The 19,513-nt window shown below is 64.2% G+C and overlaps 1 protein-coding gene across 10 annotated transcripts in view; it reads left to right on the top strand.

The window, feature by feature from the left end:
• KDM6B (lysine demethylase 6B) overlaps nt 1–19,473 on the top strand; it is a 22,492-nt gene extending 3,019 nt beyond the window's left edge. Inside the window, exons 1-24 of one of the 10 annotated variants that reach the window (XM_049637013.1) lie at nt 1,640–1,693; nt 4,343–4,459; nt 9,346–9,465; nt 9,729–9,871; nt 9,985–10,126; nt 10,310–10,408; nt 10,511–10,730; nt 10,814–10,906; nt 10,993–11,154; nt 11,234–11,419; nt 11,507–11,857; nt 11,996–14,160; nt 14,279–14,405; nt 14,549–14,654; nt 15,678–15,883; nt 15,980–16,044; nt 16,132–16,203; nt 16,290–16,438; nt 16,574–16,688; nt 16,786–16,973; nt 17,130–17,271; nt 17,570–17,696; nt 17,783–17,953; nt 18,107–19,473. In XM_049637013.1, the coding sequence (XP_049492970.1) occupies nt 9,990–10,126; nt 10,310–10,408; nt 10,511–10,730; nt 10,814–10,906; nt 10,993–11,154; nt 11,234–11,419; nt 11,507–11,857; nt 11,996–14,160; nt 14,279–14,405; nt 14,549–14,654; nt 15,678–15,883; nt 15,980–16,044; nt 16,132–16,203; nt 16,290–16,438; nt 16,574–16,688; nt 16,786–16,973; nt 17,130–17,271; nt 17,570–17,696; nt 17,783–17,953; nt 18,107–18,130 (4,905 nt within the window). In that variant the 5' untranslated portion in view covers nt 1,640–1,693; nt 4,343–4,459; nt 9,346–9,465; nt 9,729–9,871; nt 9,985–9,989 and the 3' untranslated portion in view covers nt 18,131–19,473. Of the gene's footprint in view, nt 1–1,639; nt 1,694–3,465; nt 3,902–4,342; nt 4,460–6,539; nt 8,240–8,384; nt 8,801–9,345; nt 9,466–9,728; nt 9,872–9,984; nt 10,127–10,309; nt 10,409–10,510; nt 10,731–10,813; nt 10,907–10,992; nt 11,155–11,233; nt 11,420–11,506; nt 11,858–11,995; nt 14,161–14,278; nt 14,406–14,548; nt 14,655–15,677; nt 15,884–15,979; nt 16,045–16,131; nt 16,204–16,289; nt 16,439–16,573; nt 16,689–16,785; nt 16,974–17,129; nt 17,272–17,569; nt 17,697–17,782; nt 17,954–18,106 lie in introns of those variants that run through there. The other 9 variants (XM_049637012.1, XM_049637019.1, XM_049637010.1 and 6 more) reach the window with 9 other exon arrangements.
• The last annotated feature ends 40 nt before the right edge of the window (nt 19,474–19,513 follow it).

Genomic DNA, 19,513 nt, shown 5'->3' with positions numbered 1-19,513 from the left:
CCCCCCCCCCCCCCCCCCCCCCCCCCCCCCCCCCCCCGCCCACCTCTGCCCCGAGTCCGATTCCAACCCCGGGCCATCTTTTCCCCCTCTCCCTTCCCTTGGCCGTAGCAGCCTGCAGGTGGGAAACCCTGGCCTGGAGTTTTGTGAGGGGGAGGGGCACGGGTGTGGTGTGGCCCAAAGACTTTGCCCCTTTGCTGGGCTACGGGAACCCGGGGTCACTTTTCCCCAGGTGGGTATGAGAACTCTCCTTCCCAGCCCCCTCCGCCCCGTGAAGGAGCCTCCCAGCAGTCTTGCCGCTTTCCCACCTGCTGCATTGCTAAGTGTCCTATTGCCCCCCCTCCCCATTTTGAGTTGAAGTGGGAGTGGTCGCAAGATAGCTACTCCCAGGAGAAGAGCTGTGTGTGGTTTGTGGCGTTCTGTAGACAGCAGCTCATCTCTGATCGTAATTAGTGACACCCCAACAGTGACGAAAAGGGTCAGGAAGCAGTGTTAGGCTGAAGAGTACCGGTCTTTATTCTGTGTAGGTGGGTGGGTCACTTTCCTGAGGGAGGGGGACTCGGTTGATAGTTATGAGCGCCTTTCCCTATGGAGTTAAGTTCCTGGGTTTGGTTATGATCTTAGAAAAAATTGGTTTTTCTTTTAAAGTGTTTCGGAGCTTGGGCTGTCAGGTCAGACCCGGATTCTGTTCCCAGCTCTGCCACTTAGTGGCTATAGGGACTTGGAAAGGTCACCACCTCCCAGAGCCTCACATTCTTCATCTGGAAAATTTAAATATCAATACATACCTTCTTGGCTGTTGGGGAGGTGGGAGGGGGGGATGAGATAAGTTATGCAAAGCACTTGGCAAGGTGGCGGGTGCAGAATAAATACTGAATGAAGGCTTGTTATAAAATGCTTATTATTGTGGTTAAATAGTGATAGTTATGATTTTTGTGACTGTAGTTGTTAGGCCTGGTTCCAGCCGGCCAGGACCTTAGGAGTTGGTTCTGGAGGAGTGGAGAGTCGGTCTTAATTTGGCGGGTGGGAGGGAGGGGGCTGGGGATTAGCTCCCACTGCTTTGTGCACTTTATTTGATGAGGGCTTTAGTCAGATTTGTATTGCTTTCTTTAGGATTATTTTCCCCCCCCTCTTGGAGAAGAAACAGCTAAGACTATTCCTCTGGCCGTGAAAATAAATAATTGTATTGTGGTTCTTGATTTTTAAGCAAGACCCCAGTCCCCTCCCATGTTCTCTGGAGCCTTTCAATTTTGCAAAGGGACTCTACAGCGGGGACGGGGCTTGGCTGAGGGGTGTGTAAAAAGGTTGGGGTGGGTGGGTGGAGAGAGACTAGTGCTGGGGGCTGGGGGGGGGGGCGGGTAGTTAAAGGAAGAGACCGGAAGGGAGGAGGAGGGAGCCTGCTGGTGGGGAGGGAGGGAGGGGAGGAGGTGGAGGAGGAGGAGGAGGAGGAGGAGGAGGAGGAGGAGGAGGGAGGGAGGGGGTTGGGGAGAGCCTGCTACAGTTCTTTGTTTGACTCCGGGACTCAGGGACGGGGAGGAGGAGGGAGGGAGGCAGAGGCTGCGAGCGCCGGGGCAGGCCCAGGAGGCAGAGGAGGGACCGTCTCCCCCGCCCCCCCAGCCCCCACTCCCCCCCCCTGCTGCTCCCCCCCTCCCTACCCGGACTCCGGGGGCACCGCCGGGGGACAGACACCCAGCAGGTAACCCCGGCCTGGCTCGCCCTCCCTCCTCGGATTTTCCTCCACACCCTCCCGGATGACCCCTTTCCCCGATTCTGTCTCCCCGTTTTCCTCCGGCCTTGCCTCTTTTCCCTGGCCCTCCCTGTTCCATCTCCCCCACTTGGGCTTGTCGCCCGCTGGCCGCGCCGCCGTCTCGTGCAGCCCGACTCCCTTCCCCTCGCCCGACAGCCTGTGCGCCCCAGGTCTGCCCGCGGCACCTTTCGGGGCTCTGTCTCGCCGCTTCTCCTGGCTTTGCTTTCCTTCCGACCTGTCCCCTGGGGCTCTGAGTAAGGAGGCAGCCCCTGTCTTTTCCTCGCTCCCCCAGCTCCCCGCCCCCCCCCCAACTCTGGCCCCCTTTCTCCTTCTAGCAGTCTCTAGGGGTGGGGAGAGAACCGGAATTTGGGGGGCCCTCCGGAGGGGCAAGGGGCTGTGTGTCGCTGGGGAAAGGGGCTGTGAGTGTGTGTGTGGGGTGGGGGTGGGGGCGGCTAGAGACCTGGCTGTCTCTCCGTTGTCCCTTTAAATGGCCCTCACATTTCTGGGGACTCATGGGGGGGAGGTGGCAAGCCGCCTGCCTGGGGGGCAGGGCCCTCGGTTTGTCCACACAATCAGGGGTGGTAATGATTTAAAGGGACAGCCTCGGTGTGGCCGCTGCCACCCTGCGCCGGCGGGAGGGGGAGCCGGCAGGCCGTGTCTGGGGAGGCTTGGCTGGTGAGCAGGGCATTTGAGGCTGAATCTGTCGAGGGGCCTGCCAGGTCTGGGACGGTGCTGCGGCTGGGACCTACAAGGAGGGGTGACAGCTCGCCGGGGCAGGGTTGGGGGCACTCAGCCTGGGCCTTCTCCCAGGCCCCACCTTTGGGTTCTCGGACTCCTCGGCCAAGAGTACTTGAGGCCATACTACGGAGTCTGTTGGCCATCAGGTGGAGACCACCGGCCGGTGTGCAGGTCAGCTGCCCGGCTTGGGCACATTGGAGCTGGCCCTTCGGCTTCCCTTTTGTTGTTTGGCTCTGTGCACAAGAAAGCCCCAGCCCCTCCCCCAGCTCCCCCTTCCCGTCCACATGCCCCCCCCCCCCCCAACACACACACACCCACCCCAGCTGTTGGACAGATGAATTACAGCCTCCGGCTTGGGGCCAGGGCTGGTGAGGGATTAAAGCTCTGGGGCTGGCCCTTTAAATGGCTGTGGGCCCCTCCCCCACTCTGGTGTCCAGACACCCCATACACACCCTGGTGACCCCCTTGGCTGCCCCTCACTCCTTCTTTGGTCTGTCGTGAGGCCTGCCACTCCCCTCTCTCTAGGCTAGACCCTTCCCAGCACATCCCCTTCCCCTACAACACAGCCACATACACAAACACTACAGACTGCACTCGTGTGCCTGCGCGCGCGTGCGCGCGCGCGCGCACACACACACACACACACACACACACACACACACACACACAGGCAAGCACATGCACACCCTCTGGTCCCACGTTCTCAACATCCCTGTCCTGGAAGGTTCCAGCCTCAAGCTTCCTTTCTGTAGCACAAGAACTTTGCCTGCCCGGCCTCCCTGGCCTGCAGCTGGCCACTACCTGGCCTATGGGGGGCGGTGGGGGGGGCCCTGCCTGGGTCAGGAGTGGCTCCTCCCTGGGGGCAGTGTCATCAGCAGCCCAGGCAGCTTGCAGCACATTGCGTCATGGAGGCTGTGGGCTGGAGGCCTGAGTCTCTGGGGCAGGGGGAAGGATGCGGGCTGGCCGGCCGGGGAATGGGGGGACTAGACTGGGAACCCCAATGTCTGGGACCTCAAGGGCAGACAGCTGTGACTAAGGAAGCAGAAACCATAGGTCTCTGAGGAGCGAGTCTGAGATAAGGGCCAGACTTAGGTCTGACCCTAGATGGACACCTGATTCTTGACCCTGGACTTAGAAAGCCTAGCTTTTTTTTCGGAGGGGAGGGAAGGGACTGGGCCTCTGTCACCTTCTTGGGCCACAGAGAGGAAGGAGGTGATGGGGAAACAGGATATGGCCTTGAGGGGTGGGATGCAAGGGAGGCTTGCAGCAGAGGCCACTTTCAGACCCAGGCCCAGAGTCAGTCGTTGTGGAGGAAGGCTCCTCCCTGCTGGGCCCGTTCATCTAGTCTGGCCACCTGTGCTGCTCGCCAAGACCTGCCTGCACCTGCCTGGGGGAAGAGGAGGGGGCAGAGTCCAGAGGGTGGGGTTGACTGGTGTCTTGATAAGGTTAGGGGTAGGGAGGAGGCTGAGCTGAAGGCAGAAGATTGCAGGCCTGGGGCCAGGATTGAGGCCAACTTGGGTGCCGACTTGGGTGCTGACGTCAGGGGCTATCGGGCCTAGTCTGGGCCCAGGGACTGTCAGCAGGAGAGTTCGGTCCGAAGGGGACTCATGGGTTGGGTGTCCACTGTGGACGTTCCCAGATGCCGTAGCACGCTCCCCTTACCCTCTGGTCCAAGGCTGCTTCCTAAAGGGGAAGGCTGGAGGACCACCTTGGGGATGGCTTTTTCTGGTTGCCATGGAAACGGGTTCTCTCATCCCATCTGACCACCAGCACCAGGCTTCTCCTCAATAAGAAGACAGGGAGCACAGGGAAATTCTCCAGCCTGGGAGACCCCACTTCTAACTGGCTTTTTTCTTTCAGGTTCCCCCAGGCACCATGCCAGCCCCGTAGTACCACCCACCCCACCCACCGTGGTCTGCTGCACCCCACCACTGGGGCACTGGTTCCAATGAGACAGGGCACATCAAATTCCATCTGGTAAGTTCTGCTCCTGAGCAACAACCCCCACTCCCACCCCCACCAGTCCAGCTCTGGACCACATGCTTGAAGAAGAGCGGTATGATCTGGATCGTGCCCACTCCTCAGAATGGTCCAGTCCAGCTCTGAGCATCCCCCCACCATGTGGTGCTGGAGTGGTTCAGCCTTCCTGGTTTATGGAGCGCCCCTCTGTTGCCCCTGAATGGTTCAGCCCTGTATTTCACCAGCCTCTCCACTACCACCAAAAAATCTCCCCCCAGTGCTACAACTCAGTTACTTCTGGAGTTGAATTAAACTAGAGTTTGCAAGGCTGGAAGGTAGAGGTGAGATAACCTGGGGGGACTTTTCTTGGGGTGAGGGTGCCCTATAAGAGTTGGTGAACAGTGTGGTTCATGCACGGTGATTGGAAATTGATTTGGAGATACCGGAGGCCATTGCCACAACAGCCTGCTGCTGTTGCCATGGCAATCATGGCGTCTCACCTTTCCTTCCAGCTCCCTTTCTGTTCCATTCTGTCCCCACTGTGCTACAGCATTTGCCTCCTCCCCGCCCCCCCCCCCCCCAAGTCTTACTTCTCTTCTGCTGCCCTCTCTCTTTGGGCCAGTTCTCTGCCTGAGGCTCTGTAGGAGAGGAGAGGATACTTAAGCCAGGGACTTAAGTTCTCTGAGTGTGTGTCGCACTGAATTTTTGAGTGGGACTGTTTTCTTCTGTGTATCTGGATTTGGCAAGATGGTTTGCACATTGGGGTGCCTCAGTGGAATTGTGTTGAATGAATGTGTTAACTGAAGGAGCTTCACTGCCAAGAAAGCAATGGCTTCTGAGATCTGCTACAAATGTCCTACCCACACCTGCTGTAGAGGACAGGAGACGTTTGCGATGCTAGAGATGCTGGGGGTAGGACGGGGTGGGGGCGCAGGCAGGCTGACCCAGGAGATGGCCTGTGACGAGAAAACCAAGGGAGGGAGAACAGGACAGAGGCAGATAGAAGAGTGGAAAGAATGAGGCCCTGGGAAGAAGCCCAGTTCTTCCACTCTCTTGCAGAGTGAACTTGACCAAGTTACCTAACCTCCCTGAGCCTCAATTTCCTCATCTGTAAAATGGGTTAAAAAAAAAAAAAAGTACTTCCTAACTCAGCTTTGCGGTGGGGGGAGTTTTAAAAAGGTACGTAAAGTGCTTAGGACGGTGCCTGGTGCCTACTAGTAAGTATTCACTAAATGCTAGCAATTATCATCATAATGGGAGCTGCAGGGAGCCTTGAGGATCAGCAAGGACGTTGAGGAATAGGACGGAACTTGATTGAAGGCAGACAGACGCCCAAATATCTGACTCAAACAGAAGGATCACTGATCCGGCAACAAGACGTCAGGATTCGGGAGGGGTTGGGGGGTGAGGCGAGGAGTCTGCAGGGTCAGTCCGCTCCAGTGTTTCCCAGACTCTGTTCGGGAACATGAAGGCAAACACAGAAGGGCATGTGCAGAGACACACGTGATCACGCAAGTGATGCAGAGGCAGACCCAGACAAAAGACCGAGACAGGAGCCAGGCAGACACACAGACAGAGACAGCCCCTCAGAGTCATGTAGACAGGCATAATGACAGGAACGCGTCAGACACAGGCACTGAAGGAGACGAGATGAGCAGATATGCAGGTGCACACAGAGACAGACACCGGGACGACCCACACACAGCCGACCTTGTCAGACACACTGGTGAACACAGCGGTCCAGTCAGAGGCAGACACAAGGCTCGCAGTGACACATAGCGGGCCGGGGCCGGCACTGTCACTCCTCGGTGGGGGGCGGGGAGGGGCCAGCAGCGGGGGAAGGCTGGGGAAGGGAATCCCGAGCGGGCGGCCTGCCCGGGTGGCTGAGTCACAGCGGCGCCCCAGCCGGCGGCCCTCCCCTCCGCCTCCCCCCTCCCCCAGGTAAGAAGCGAGCCTGTAACCCCTCGCTTCCACCGGGCGGAACGAGGCCTGGCGGGGAGCGGGACGCGGCGGGTGCCGGCCCCGGCCCCGCCTCGGCGCGTCCGCGGACTGCGTGCGGGGTGGGGGTGGGGGTGGGGGGAAGACCGTGTGTGCGGGGTCTTGTCTTTGGCCGGCATGTGAGTCTGCGTGCGCACGTCTGGCCCCTTCCCCCGCGTCCCGCGCGGCCGCAGCGGTGCGCGCCGGGGGCTCCTCAGGCCTCGAGCGGGGAGAGGGTTAAGTGGGTGTGATTGATGGAGTGGGTCTCTCTCGGGGCTCCGGGGGAGGGGGTCGGTTAAAGTCCCCGAGTCCAGAGCCCGGATGGAAGGGGCGGAGCTGGGCTTAACCGGGAGTGCCCGGATGGAGAGGGCGTGGCCTCGGCGGGAGAAGAATTAACCCTTTCTGGGCGGCGGGCCCCGGGGACCGTGGGTCGGGCGGGAGAGGCTGGGAAGGAATGTCTGCCCCAGAAGTATACCGTCCTCCCCGCCCGGCTGAGGCCGCGTGCGTCTTCCTCTCACCTGCCTGCGGGGAGTCTGTGGGTGTCTGTCTTTGTGACTGCTGCCCGTGGCCGTCCCCTCCCCTTGGTTAGTACGGACACCGGGAGTCGGGGAGGGCTATTCCTGCCCCAAAGCGAGAGTGGAGGTGAGAGCGGACCGCGAGCCGGCGCCGGGGAACAGGTGTGAGCGCGGCGTCGAGGCTGGCGGGCGCGGGGAGGGGCCGTCGTGGGGGAAGACGAGAGGGGAAATTCCGCGGGACCGGTGGTGAGCGGTGTGTGGGCTGAGTTGTGTCTGCCTCTGACTGTGTGTCTGTGTGTGTTCAGGGAGGCGAGGGCTGAGTCAGTGGGAATAGGGGAAGGTTTTGTGGGTGACTCACGCTCTCCCACCCCGAGCCTGAATCAGACCCCGAGGGAGGGCTTTGTACGGGGGGCGGATGAGGAGTCAGGCGCCCGGGTCCCGGTGAATCCGAGGTGGTTGGCGAGAGTGAATGTGTATTTAGTGCACAGGAAGTTTTTGTTCTCCAGTGAGGGCTGCTGTACTCTGAGTACCGGCGTGGGGGGTTGTGGACGAAGGTGGAAAGGGGCTGGAGGGACGGGACTCAGTGCTTTAGGGAAAGCTGAGTCAGTTCCCCGTGGGAAAGGGGAAGTGGTGGAGGGGAAGTGTCATCATCGCAGAAGGGGAAGCTGCATTTCCTGGTAGCTGGCAGCGCCCTCGGCACCGCTTCGCAAACGGGGATCTGATCCTGCGGTGCCTGAACCCCCGCCCCCCCTCCCCCGTTAGCCCATGCGTGGTCCCGGACTTGGGTGGGGGAATGTGGCCCGGGCTACCCTTAGACCGCAGTCAAGCGCTCTGCTCGTCCCAGGGCTTTGGCAACTGACCGAAAGTCAGTGTGGTGAGCAGAGAGAGTTCGGGCAGAAACTCCGCTAGAGTCGCGGACGCCGGCCGCAGAGCCCAAGCGTTCGCAGGGCTCGGCGGGGAGTGGCGCGCCGCGACCTGTAGGGTCCGGAGCTTAGCACGTAAACAGACCACCTTGTCCTGCGGAGAGAGGACTGTTTTCACCAGAAACCCGCCTGCCCTTGCGGGCTGGGTGGAAATTTCCCCACGGCGCAGACTTCTCTCGGCGAAGGCGAACTTTCCAGCCGCCCCCAGCCCCTCGTCGCGCGCGCTCCCCCGGCTTCCTGCCCGGCGCTCGCTCCAGCTGGAGCGCTGGCCCCGCCCCCGCCGCTTTGTACTCTACGCTCGCCTCTCGCAGCTCTTTGTACTCTAGACTCTCAATGGACCGATCCCGGGAGCGGAGCCGGCTCCCTACCTGCGGGGACGCCGGGTAGGCGAGGAAGAGGCGCGGGGACGGGGATCCTGGGCTCGGGCGACAAGGAAGAACTGGGGCCGAAGGGGAGGTGCCCAGAAGGGGGGCGCTGCGCGCGTCGTGGGTCGAGGCGGCACCGACGGGAAAGGGGGGGGGGGGGGGGGGGGGCGCCGCGAAGGAGGAAGTGAAACGGGTTCTGGGTTCTTTAAGGGAGTGGGCGGTGAGAGTGGGACAAGGGTGATGTCACCGCCTGTTGGGCCCCGCCCTCCTCCCTCCCGAAGGACCCCCCCCCCCCTTACACTTACACACGCCGCTTCCGCTGCGCAAGTAGCCACGTCACGGGCAACCCCCGAAATCCCCCCTCCCTTGGGGGGCGGGGGCCACGTGGGCCGTGGGGAACCGCGTGGCCCCGACGGGGAAGGGCATAGAGGATACGGGAGCCACGCGAGAGGGGCCACTCGGGACCGCTGTGCGCGTCTTCTCAGAAGTTGGGGGATTAAAGGGAGATTTTGGTTTTGGGGGTCGGTTGGAACTGAAGACCTAGAGAGCCAGGGGAAGTGGAGGAGCTCCGGGAACTAGGTAGGCTGGGGGCCCCGACCGTAGTTTGGGATCGGGTCAGGCGTGGGGGGGGGGGGGGTGGAGCGCTCGGGTCTCGGCGCGGGCGGGTTTGGGTACCGAAGTCGCCGTGACCGGCCAGCTCTCAGCAGTCACAGGGGGCACCCGGGGTGGGAGGTGAGGCACGGGGCGAGGTGAAGTGAGGAAAGGCAGCGACGCCTTTGTCTGCGTTGTGCCTCCGTTTGCCGTCGGCAGGTCTTAGGGCGCCGGGGCCGGGGGCGTTTCGGGCGGTCCTGCCGGGAATACCGGCGACTCTATGGGTGCGTGGGACTCGCGGGTGGCGCCGTCCCCCAGGCCGGCCCGAGCGTGCGACGTGCCGCCTTCACCCGCGGGGGTCCCGGGCCCTGCCTGCGCCGCCGGCCCGGGTGTCAGGTCCGGGATGGAGACCCTAGGTGGGAGCCGCGGGGTCACCCCGCGGTCACCCCGGGCCGAGCCCGTCTGACCGGCTCCGCCGCCCCTCCTCCCCCGGCCGCGGCCGGGCTAACCTCGCTCCCATTGGTCCCGGCCAGGCTGTTACTGAGGCGGAGACACGGGTGATGATTGGCTTGCTGGCGAGGGAGGAAGTCCTGTGATTGGCCGGATCTCAGGAGCTCGCCGACGCCGTGCGAGGACGCTCCCACGGAGGCCGGGTAAGCCGCCGCGGCGCTGCCCGTCCGCCCCAGTGGCTCCCGGCAGCAGCGAGCCGCCGCTGACCGGCCGTCCCGCTCCCTGCCGCTCGTCCCGGCGCCTCGCCGCTCTCCCGGGCCTCCGGGGGCTCCTTGGGCGGCGTGGGCCTCCCCTCGGGGAAAGCCGAGGCCCGACTCCCGGTGCAGATGACTGCCCGGCCGGGCCCCTGGGCCTCAGCTGTGCGCTGGCCGGCTCACGGCACTCCTCCTCCCCCTCCCCTCCGCAGAATTGGCTGTGAGGGGCCCTGGGTGGCCGTCTGGGGGCAGTGGGCACTCCTGTCAGAGCGGCTGGAGCGGGACCGTCGCCCCAGAGAGCTGGGGCAGGGGGCCGTGCCCGATCTCCAGGGCTCCTGGGGCCACTGCTGACCTGGTAAGGGAAAGACCAGGGCTGGGTCGGCCGTGTGTGTGCTGCTGGCTCGGCCGTGTGTGTGCTGCTGGCTCAGGCTGTGCCCCCATGAAGGTCTTGATCTCTCCTTGACTCAGGCTGGATGCATCGGGCAGTGGACCCTCCAGGGGCCCGCGCTGCACGGGAAGCCTTTGCCCTCGGGGGCTTGAGCTGTGCTGGGGCCTGGAGCTCCTGCCCGCCCCATCCCCCTCCTCGAAGCGCATGGCTGCCTGGAGGCAGGTGAGAACACGGGGCACCCCTCTCCCCATCTCCTCTCTCTGGTCACTCTCTGGGTTTCTGCTGATCTGTGGACCCCAGTGGGGTCCTCAGCTGCTTTCCCTTAGTCTCTCAGTCCCCTCATTTCTAAGTAGGGACGGGACCACTTCACCTTGCTGCACGTTCACAGACCCCTTCCGTCTCTAGGTGCTCTGCCAGCATCGGGCAGCCCCCACTCTCTGCTCCCCCACCCCCTTCACATGGCAGTAGCGCTGGACACCCCAACAAACCGTATTATGCTCCAGGGTAAGTACGGAATCAAAGGTGCTGTAGACGGGACGTAAGCCTGGGGCCTCAGAAGAGGCCCCCCGGGCCTGACCAGCCCCCACAACCCCTTCTGCCCGGTAGGACCCCCGCCCCGAGACCCCTCCACGGGAAGCTGGAATCCCTGCACGGCTGTGTGCAGGCACTGCTCCGAGAGCCGGCCCAGCCGGGGCTGTGGGAGCAGCTGGGGCAGCTATACGAGTCTGAGCATGACAGCGAGGAGGCCGTTCGCTGCTATCACAGCGCCCTTCGATACGGAGGAAGCTTGGCTGAGTTGGGGCCCCGCATCGGCCGACTGCAGCAGGTGGGATGAGGCAGGGCCCCGGGGGGCTGGGCTTGTGCCTTCTGGCTAGGCACCCTCGTCCTAACGTGTGCTTCTGTCCCCAGGCCCAGTTCTGGAACTTTCACGCCGGCTCCTGCCAGCACCGAGCCAAGGTCCTGCCCCCCCTGGAGCAAGTGTGGAACTTGCTGCACCTTGAGGTGAGATGGGGGCCGGTGGGCTGGGGAGGAGGCCCCTGGCTGGATCTGCACGTGGGTCATTCTCTCTCCTTCCTTTTTGTCTTCAGCACAAGCGGAACTATGGGGCCAAGCGGGGCGGTCCCCCCGTGAAGCGAGCCGCTGAGCCCCCAGTGGTGCAGCCCGTGCCTCCTGCGGCGCTCTCAGGCCCCTCCGGGGACGAGGGCCTCAGCCCTGGGGGCAAGCGCAGGAGAGGCTGCGGCTCTGAGCAGGTATGGTCGCATGTAGGCCACGGGCCGCCGTGGGCAGGACTGGGCCGGGGTGCCGTTCTCACGCTCTCTCTTCTTCCAGACTGGCCTTCCCCCGGGGCTGCCGCTGCCCCCGCCGCCACTGCCCCCGCCGCCCCCGCCGCCCCCACCCCTGCCTGGCCTCGCCACTAGCCCTCCATTTCAGCTGAGCAAGCCAGGGCTGTGGAGCGCCCTGCATGGAGATGTCTGGGGCCCCGAGCGCAAGGGTTCGGCACCCCCGGAGCGCCAGGTGAGCCCCAATCGATTGCCCCTCGTCTCTTAACCGCAAGTCCCCCGTCCCCCACGTGTCACTCGTGGCCCTTTGCCTCTCCCGCAGGAGCAGCGGCACTCGCTGCCTCACCCGTATCCGTACCCGGCTCCGGCCTACGCCGCGCACCCCCCTGGCCACCGGCTGGTCCCGGCCGCACCCCCAGGCCCAGGCCCCCGCCCCCCAGGAGCAGAGAGCCATGGCTGCCCGCCTGCCACCCGTCCCCCCGGAAGTGACCTTAGAGAGAGCAGAGTTCAGAGGTCGCGGATGGACTCCAGCGTTTCACCAGCAGCAACCACCGCCTGCGTGCCTTACGCCCCTTCCCGGCCCCCTGGCCTCCCCGGCCCCACCAGCAGCAGCAGTAGCAGCAGCAGCAGCAACAACACCGGTCTCCGGGCCGCGGAGCCGAGCCCAGGCATTGTGAGTTCCGGACTTCGAGTGGACTGCGGGTGGAGCGGGTGGTGCCACACCCACCCCCCCCCCCCACCCCCCCCCCCCCATCCCCACCCCCCACCCCCTACCCCCGGCAGCCGCCGACCGCCTGTCCCCTGCTTGCAGCCCGGCGCTGATCATTACCAAACTCCCGCGCTGGACGTCTCCTCTCCCCAAGGCCGCCTGGGGCCCTCGGCACACAGCAGTCGGAAACCGTTCCTGGCAGCTCCCGCTGCCACGCCTCACCTGTCCCTGCCGCCCGGCCCCCCCTCGCCGCCCCCGCCGCCCTGTCCCCGCCTCTTACGCCCTCCGCCCCCCCCCGCCTGGCTGAAGGGCCCGGCCTGCCGGGCAGCCCGCGAGGATGGGGAGATCTTCGAGGAGCTCTTCTTTGGGTCTGAGGGACGCCCCCGCCCTCCCCCACCACCCCTCCCCCACCGCGAGGGCTTCTTGGGGCCTCCGGCTCCCCGCTTTTCTGTGGGCACTCAGGATTCGCACACCCCTCCGACTCCCCCAGCCACCAGCAGCAGCAACCATGGCAGCCACGGCAGCAGCCCCACGGGGCCCGTGTCCTTCCCCCCGCCTCCCTACCTGGCCAGAAGTTTGGACCCCCTTCCCCGGCCCCCCAGCCCCGATCTGAGCCCCCAGGACCCACCCCTTGCGCCCTTGACTCTCGCCCTGCCTCCAGCTCCTCCCTCCTCCTGCCACCAAAATACCTCAGGAAGCTTCAGGCGCCCGGAGAGCCCTCGGCCCAGGGTCTCCTTCCCAAAGACCCCCGAGGTGGGGCCGGGCCCCCCCCCAGGCCCCTTGAATAAAGCCCCCCAGCCTGTGCCGCCCAGGGTTGGGGAGTTGCCTGCCCGAGGCCCGCGGCTCTTCGATTTTCCCCCTACCCCGCTGGAGGACCAGTTTGAGGAGCCGGCTGAGTTCAAGATCCTCCCCGATGGGCTGGCCAACATCATGAAGATGCTGGACGAATCCATTCGCAAGGAGGAGGAACAGCAACAGGAGGCGGGCGCAGCCCCCCCGCCCCCGCTGAAGGAGCCCTTTTCGTCTCTGCAGCCTCCGTTCCCTAGTGACACAACCCCGGCCGCCACTGCCACCGCCGCCCAGGAAGAGGAGAAGAAGCCACCACCAGCCCTGCCGCCACCGCCGCCTCTAGCCAAGTTTCCTCCGCCGCCCCCGCTCCCCCCACCGGCCGGCCCGGCCAGCCTGCTCAAGTCCTTGGCCTCCGTGCTGGAGGGACAGAAGTACTGTTACCGGGGGACTGGAGCCGCCCTCGCCACCCGGCCCGGGCCCTTGCCCGCCACTCAGTATTCGCCAGGCCCCCCATCAGGTGCTACCGCCCCGCCGCCCGCCTCGGCGGCCCCTAGCGCCCAGGGCTCCCCGCAGCCCTCCGCTCCCTCGGCATCTCACTTCTCTACCTCAGGCGGGCCCTGGGCCCGGGAGCGCGGGGCGGGCGAAGAGCCGGCCCCGGGCCCCATGACCCCCGCCCCGCCGCCCCCACCCCTGCCTCTGCCTCCTGCTCGGTCTGAGTCTGAGGTGCTAGAAGAGATCAGTCGGGCTTGTGAGACCCTTGTGGAGCGGGTGGGCCGGAGCGCCACGGACCCGGCAGGCCCGGTGGACACGGCAGGCCCGGTGGACACGGCGGGCCCGGTGGACAGCGGGACCGAGCGGCTGCTGCCTCTCGCCCAGGCCCGCGAGGAGAGTGGCGGGGTGGCGGCGGCGGCGGCGGCAGGACCAGGCGGCAGCAGCAGCAGCAAGCGGCGGCAGAAAGAGCACCAGAAGGAGCACCAGAAGGAACACCGGCGGCACAGGCGGGCCTGTAAGGACAGCGTGGGTCGGCGGCCCCGAGAGGGCAGGGCAAAGACCAAGGCCAAGGCCCCCAAAGAAAAGAGCCGCCGGGTGCTGGGCAACCTGGACCTGCAGAGCGAGGAGATCCAGGGTCGCGAGAAGGCCCGGCCCGATCTCGGCGGGGCCTCCAAGGCCAAGCCACCCACGGCTCCCGCCCCTCCGCCGGCCCCCGCGCCCCCTGCCCAGCCCACAGCGCCCTCGGCTCCCGTTCCCGGGAAGAAGGCTCGCGAGGAAGCACCAGGGCCACCAGGTGTCAGCCGGGCTGACATGTTAAAGCTGCGCTCACTCAGCGAAGGGCCCCCCAAGGAGCTGAAGATCCGCCTCATCAAGGTGGAGAGTGGGGACAAGGAGACCTTCATCGCCTCCGAGGTGGAGGAGCGGAGGCTACGCATGGCGGACCTCACCATCAGCCACTGCGCTGCTGACGTCGTGCGTGCCAGCAAGTAAGTGCCGGGAGGTGGCCCCCCCCCCACCCCCGGCCGCTGGCCGGGCCCAGTGGGGGGGGGCTCCCTTCCCCATCACCCTGATATTCCTACCCTCATGTCCCTATCTTCCCCACAGGAATGCCAAGGTGAAAGGGAAGTTTCGAGAGTCCTACCTTTCCCCTGCCCAGTCTGTGAAACCGAAGATCAACACTGAGGAGAAGCTGCCCCGGGAAAAACTCAACCCGCCCACACCCAGCATCTATGTACGTATGACCCCCCCCCCCCCCCCCCCCCCCCCCGCCATGGGTTCTGAGACCGCGTCTGGGCCGTCGGGGGCAGTGGGGGACGGGGCTCAGAGCCCGGGGCAGGGCTCTCACCCTGGCCCTGTCTCCTTGTCATCTCTCAGCTGGAGAGCAAACGGGACGCCTTCTCACCTGTGCTGCTGCAGTTCTGCACAGACCCTCGGAATCCCATCACCGTGATCCGGGGCCTGGCGGGCTCCCTGCGGCTCAGTGAGTATGGAGGGGCAGGAGGGTGAGGGGAGGCCCCGGAGGGCCCCCATGCTTGCAGGCCCCGGACCGCAGCTCTCACGAGCTGTCCTCAGTCCTCCGCAGGCCCTACTTGAGGCCTTGGGCTTTCTTCCCATCACTGTGTCCCCAGCACTGGATAGAGGGGCAGGGGATGGAACCCAGGACCTGGTTAGGGTCACTTTTGGCTTTCTTGATCGATGAGGATGAGAATACAGAGCATACAAAACCCCTGCCGGCCCATGGTTTGGGGATTTTTTTTTAAAAAGTTTATTTATTTTGAGAGAGAGAGAGCGGGAAGGGGCAGAGAGAGGAGGGAGAAGAGAGTGAGAGTGGGGAAAGGCAGAGAGGGAGAGAGAGAATCCCATGCAGGCTCCACAGTCAGCACAGAGCCTCATGAGGGGCTCGATCCTACGACTGTGAGATCATGACTCAAGCTGAAATCACGAGTCCCAAAGTTGGTTACTTAGCCCATCGAGCCACCCAGGTGTCCAGGGCTCTCTTTTTCAGCGCTTTATCGTGCAAAAAATTTTTTATCGGGCAAAATTCCAAACAAAGGTACCTACGTACAAACGGAAACCACACAGAAACATAAAACGCAATCGTCTCTCCTCTATGCCCGTAGTGTTCTCTATACCCGTATATCCTTCCTTCCCACCACTGTTAGCGTGAGGCGCGTTCTAGGCTTGTACTTAAGTAAATCTCTGGTTGGATCCAACGGTAACTTAAGGAAACTGCCATTCATTGAGCACCTATTAAGTGCCAGGTGCAGTGCACCTGTGGCCTCACGCACACCTGAGGACTCTCCTGGAGGTGCCCCAGCTCAGAGCAGCAGCAGGAGAAAAGGGGGTCGCCCTGGGAGGGCCAACCTTCCCAGCTGCCTGTGGGGCTGGGCTGGGCTGGGCTGAGCTTCGTGAAGCTGGCAGGGGAGAGGCTTGGGGAGGAAGAAGGCCCTCGCTCCCTGCCCTCCGCCCTTGCCCCGACGCCCTGCTCGGTCCTGCCTTGCAGACTTGGGCCTCTTCTCCACCAAGACGCTGGTGGAGGCGAGCGGCGAGCACACGGTGGAGGTGCGCACCCAGGTACAGCAGCCTTCGGACGAGAACTGGGACCTGACGGGCACGCGGCAGATCTGGCCTTGTGAGAGCTCCCGCTCGCACACCACCATCGCCAAGTACGCGCAGTACCAGGCCTCGTCCTTCCAGGAGTCCCTGCAGGTGCGAGGGGCTGCCCGGGCCGGGGGTGGGGATGGGGGGTTGGGTTCCCCGGGGGCGGCACTGACCCCAGCCCGCCTCCCCGCTGTGGCCCAGCAGGAGGAGAAGGAAAGCGAGGATGAGGAGTCAGAGGAGCCCGACAGCACCACGGGGACCCCTCCTAGGTAGGTCCCGGTCGCCCGCCGCCTTCGTGTCCTTCCCCTTCCCTTGGCCGGCGGGTCTCCGTCAACCCGTGCTCTTTGCCCCGGCAGCAGCGCGCCAGACCCGAAGAACCATCACATCATTAAGTTCGGCACCAACATCGACCTGTCCGATGCCAAGCGGTTAGTGCGGCTGGGGGCAGGGGCGCTGCCGGACCGGCAGGGGTCGGGGGCGGCCTCTCACTTCTGTGGCACCTTCGCCACCGCAGGTGGAAACCCCAGCTACAGGAGCTGCTGAAGCTGCCCGCCTTCATGCGGGTCACCTCCACGGGCAACATGCTGAGCCACGTGGGCCACACCATCCTGGGCATGAACACCGTGCAGCTGTACATGAAGGTTCCCGGCAGCCGAACGCCAGGTGCGCTCCTCACCCGGGCGCGCGCGAGGGGGCGGGGCTGCCGCTCCGCCAGCCAACGGGGACCCGGGGGCGGACCGGGCGCGGAGCGCAGGCCGGGCTGCCGCCTGCCATGCCGTTCTCTGTCGCCCCCTGCAGGCCACCAGGAGAACAACAACTTCTGCTCCGTCAACATCAACATCGGCCCTGGCGACTGCGAGTGGTTTGCGGTGCACGAGCACTACTGGGAGACTATCAGCGCCTTCTGCGACCGGTGCGCGCCACCCTGGCCCCGCCAGTTACATCTCCTCCCACCCCCCCGTCCCGCCCCGTCCCTGTGGCTTCCGTCTGACCCTGTGGCCACCGCGCAGGCACGGCGTGGACTACCTGACCGGTTCCTGGTGGCCAATCCTGGATGACCTCTATGCTTCCAATATCCCCGTGTACCGCTTCGTGCAGCGCCCCGGAGACCTGGTGTGGATTAACGCGGGCACCGTGCACTGGGTGCAGGCCACCGGCTGGTGCAACAACATTGCCTGGAACGTGGGGCCCCTCACCGGTGAGAGGGCGGGGCCCGTGGGGGGTGAGCCCCGTGGAGGGTGAGCCCTGTGGGTGGCCGAGCTGGACGGCAGCCAGCTGCCAGGGAAGGGAGGGCCTGGGGGCCGGCGTGGCCGCGGCTGCTTGAGATGCCTCCGTTTCCCCTCTGGCCCCGCAGCCTATCAGTACCAGCTGGCCCTGGAACGATACGAGTGGAACGAGGTGAAGAACGTCAAGTCCATCGTGCCCATGATTCACGTGTCCTGGAACGTGGCTCGCACGGTCAAAATCAGCGACCCGGACCTGTTCAAGATGATCAAGTGAGCGCCCCACTCGGGAAGGAGCCCATCTCCACCCAACTTGGCCCCGCTCTTGTCCTTTCTGTCGGATTCCACCCCGTCTTCCTTCTTCTCTGCCCCAGACCACGTGCCCTGCACTGTACCCGCTCCCGCTCCGCTGAGCTTTATTTTCCTGGGGCCCAAATAGACAAGAGCCACATGTCCACTGTGAGCCATGCCCAGGTCAGGGGCCGTGACCCCAGCCTGGAGCCGGGAGGCCCCGCCCCGCCCCGTCGGCCTCACGGCCCCCCTCGCCTCCCCTCCCTCTGCTCGCGCGCAGGTTCTGCCTCCTGCAGTCCATGAAGCACTGCCAGGTGCAGCGCGAGAGCCTGGTGCGGGCCGGGAAGAAGATCGCCTACCAGGGCCGGGTCAAGGACGAGCCCGCCTACTACTGCAACGAGTGCGACGTGAGTGGGCCCGCCGCGCCCTGGAGGGAGGCGCCCCGCCGCCCCCGCTCCCCGTGACCGCCCCCCTCCCCTGCGCCCCGTCCCAGGTGGAGGTGTTCAACATCCTGTTCGTGACCAGCGAGAACGGCAGCCGCAACACGTACCTGGTGCACTGCGAGGCGTGCGCGCGGCGGCGCAGCGCGGGCCTGCAGGGCGTGGTGGTGCTGGAGCAATACCGCACCGAGGAGCTGGCGCAGGCCTACGACGCCTTCACGCTGGTGAGGGCCGGGCAGGTGCTCCCCGGCCCCGGGCCCGGGGCCGGGGCTGGGGGTGGGGGGGTGGGGGGGTGGGGGGGCAGGGGGCGGGGCGCGGGCGGAGCGCGGCGCCCGCCCCCGCGCCTGAGCCCGCCGCCGCCGGTTTTCTCCCCGCAGGCCCCCGCCGGCGCGTCGCGATGAGGCCGGACGCCCCGCCCGCCCGCCTGCAGGGCGCCGCGGGGCCACCAGCACACGCCTGGGCTGGACCTAGGTCCCGCCTCTGGCCGGGAAGGGGGTGTCGGGCCCGGCCCTTCCGCCCCATTGGCAGCTCCCCCTCACTTAATTTATTAAGAAAAAAAGTTTTTTTTTTTAACAAATAAGAGGAAAAAAGGAAAAAAAATGGGAGACGGGGGAGGGGGCTGGCAGCCCCTCGCCCGCCAGCGCCTCCCCTCACCGACTTTGGCCTTTCTAGCAACAGACACAAGGACCAGGCTCCGGCGGCGGCGGGGGTCACATACGGGTTCCCTCACGCCTGCCGCCCGCCCGCCCGCCCGGCGCAGACGCTCGCGGCTCGTGTTTGTACATAGACGTTACGGCAGCCGAGGTTTTTAATGAGATTCTTTCTATGGGCTTTACCCCTCCCCCAGAACCTCCTTTTTTACTTCCAATGCTAGCTGTGACCCCCCTGTACATGTCTCTGTTTATTCACTTGGTTATGATTTTTGTATTTTCTGGGTTGTTTTTTTTTGTTTGTTCGTTCTTGGTTGTTTTTGGTTTTTCTTTTTTTGTTCGTTTTGTTTTTTAATTTATAACAGTCCCACTCACCTCTATTTATTCATTTTTGGGAAAACCCGACCTCCCGCACCCCCCAAGCCATCCCGCCTGCCCCTCCAGGGACTGCCCGCCGCCGGGCTCTCCCCGCGCCCCAGTGTGTGTCCGGGCCCGGCCCGTCCGTCTCCGCCCGTCCGCCCGCGGCTCCAGCCGGGTTCTCATGGTGCTCAAACCCGCTCCCCTCCCCGACGTCCTGCACTTTCTCGGACCAGGCCCCCACTCCCGACCCGACCCCGACCCCGCCTGAGGGTGAGCGACTCCTGTACTGTAGGGGAAGAAGTGGGAACTGAAATGGTATTTTGTAAAAAAAAAAATAATAATAAATAAATAAAAAAATTTAAAGTTTTAAAGAAAGAACTATGAGGAAAAGGAACCCCGTCCTTCCCAGCCCCGGCCAACTTTAAAAACGTGGACCTTCCCCTCACACCCCCCCCCCCCCCCTTTTCTTTTTAAGCGTGAACCAGCCCAGGGCCAGGGCCTCACTGGGGCAGGGACACCCCGGGATGAGTTTCTCTGGGGCTTTATTTTCCTTCCGTCGGTGGTTTTTTTCTCCCACGCTGGGGCTGCGGAGGGGTGGGGGGTTTACAGTCCCGCCCCCTCGCACTGCACTGTCTCTCTGCCCCAGGGGCAGAGGGGTCTTCCCAACCCTCCCCCTATTTTCGGTGATTTTTGTGTGAGAATATTAATATTAAAAATAAAATCCGAGAAAAACATCCGGTTTGGATACGGTGCTGGGGCTAGCGGGGCGCGCAC

The sequence above is a fragment of the Panthera uncia genome, chromosome E1, assembly GCF_023721935.1.
Source record: "Panthera uncia isolate 11264 chromosome E1, Puncia_PCG_1.0, whole genome shotgun sequence".
Classification (NCBI taxonomy): Eukaryota; Metazoa; Chordata; class Mammalia; order Carnivora; family Felidae; genus Panthera; species Panthera uncia.
This window is presented reverse-complemented; position numbering and strand designations above follow the sequence as displayed.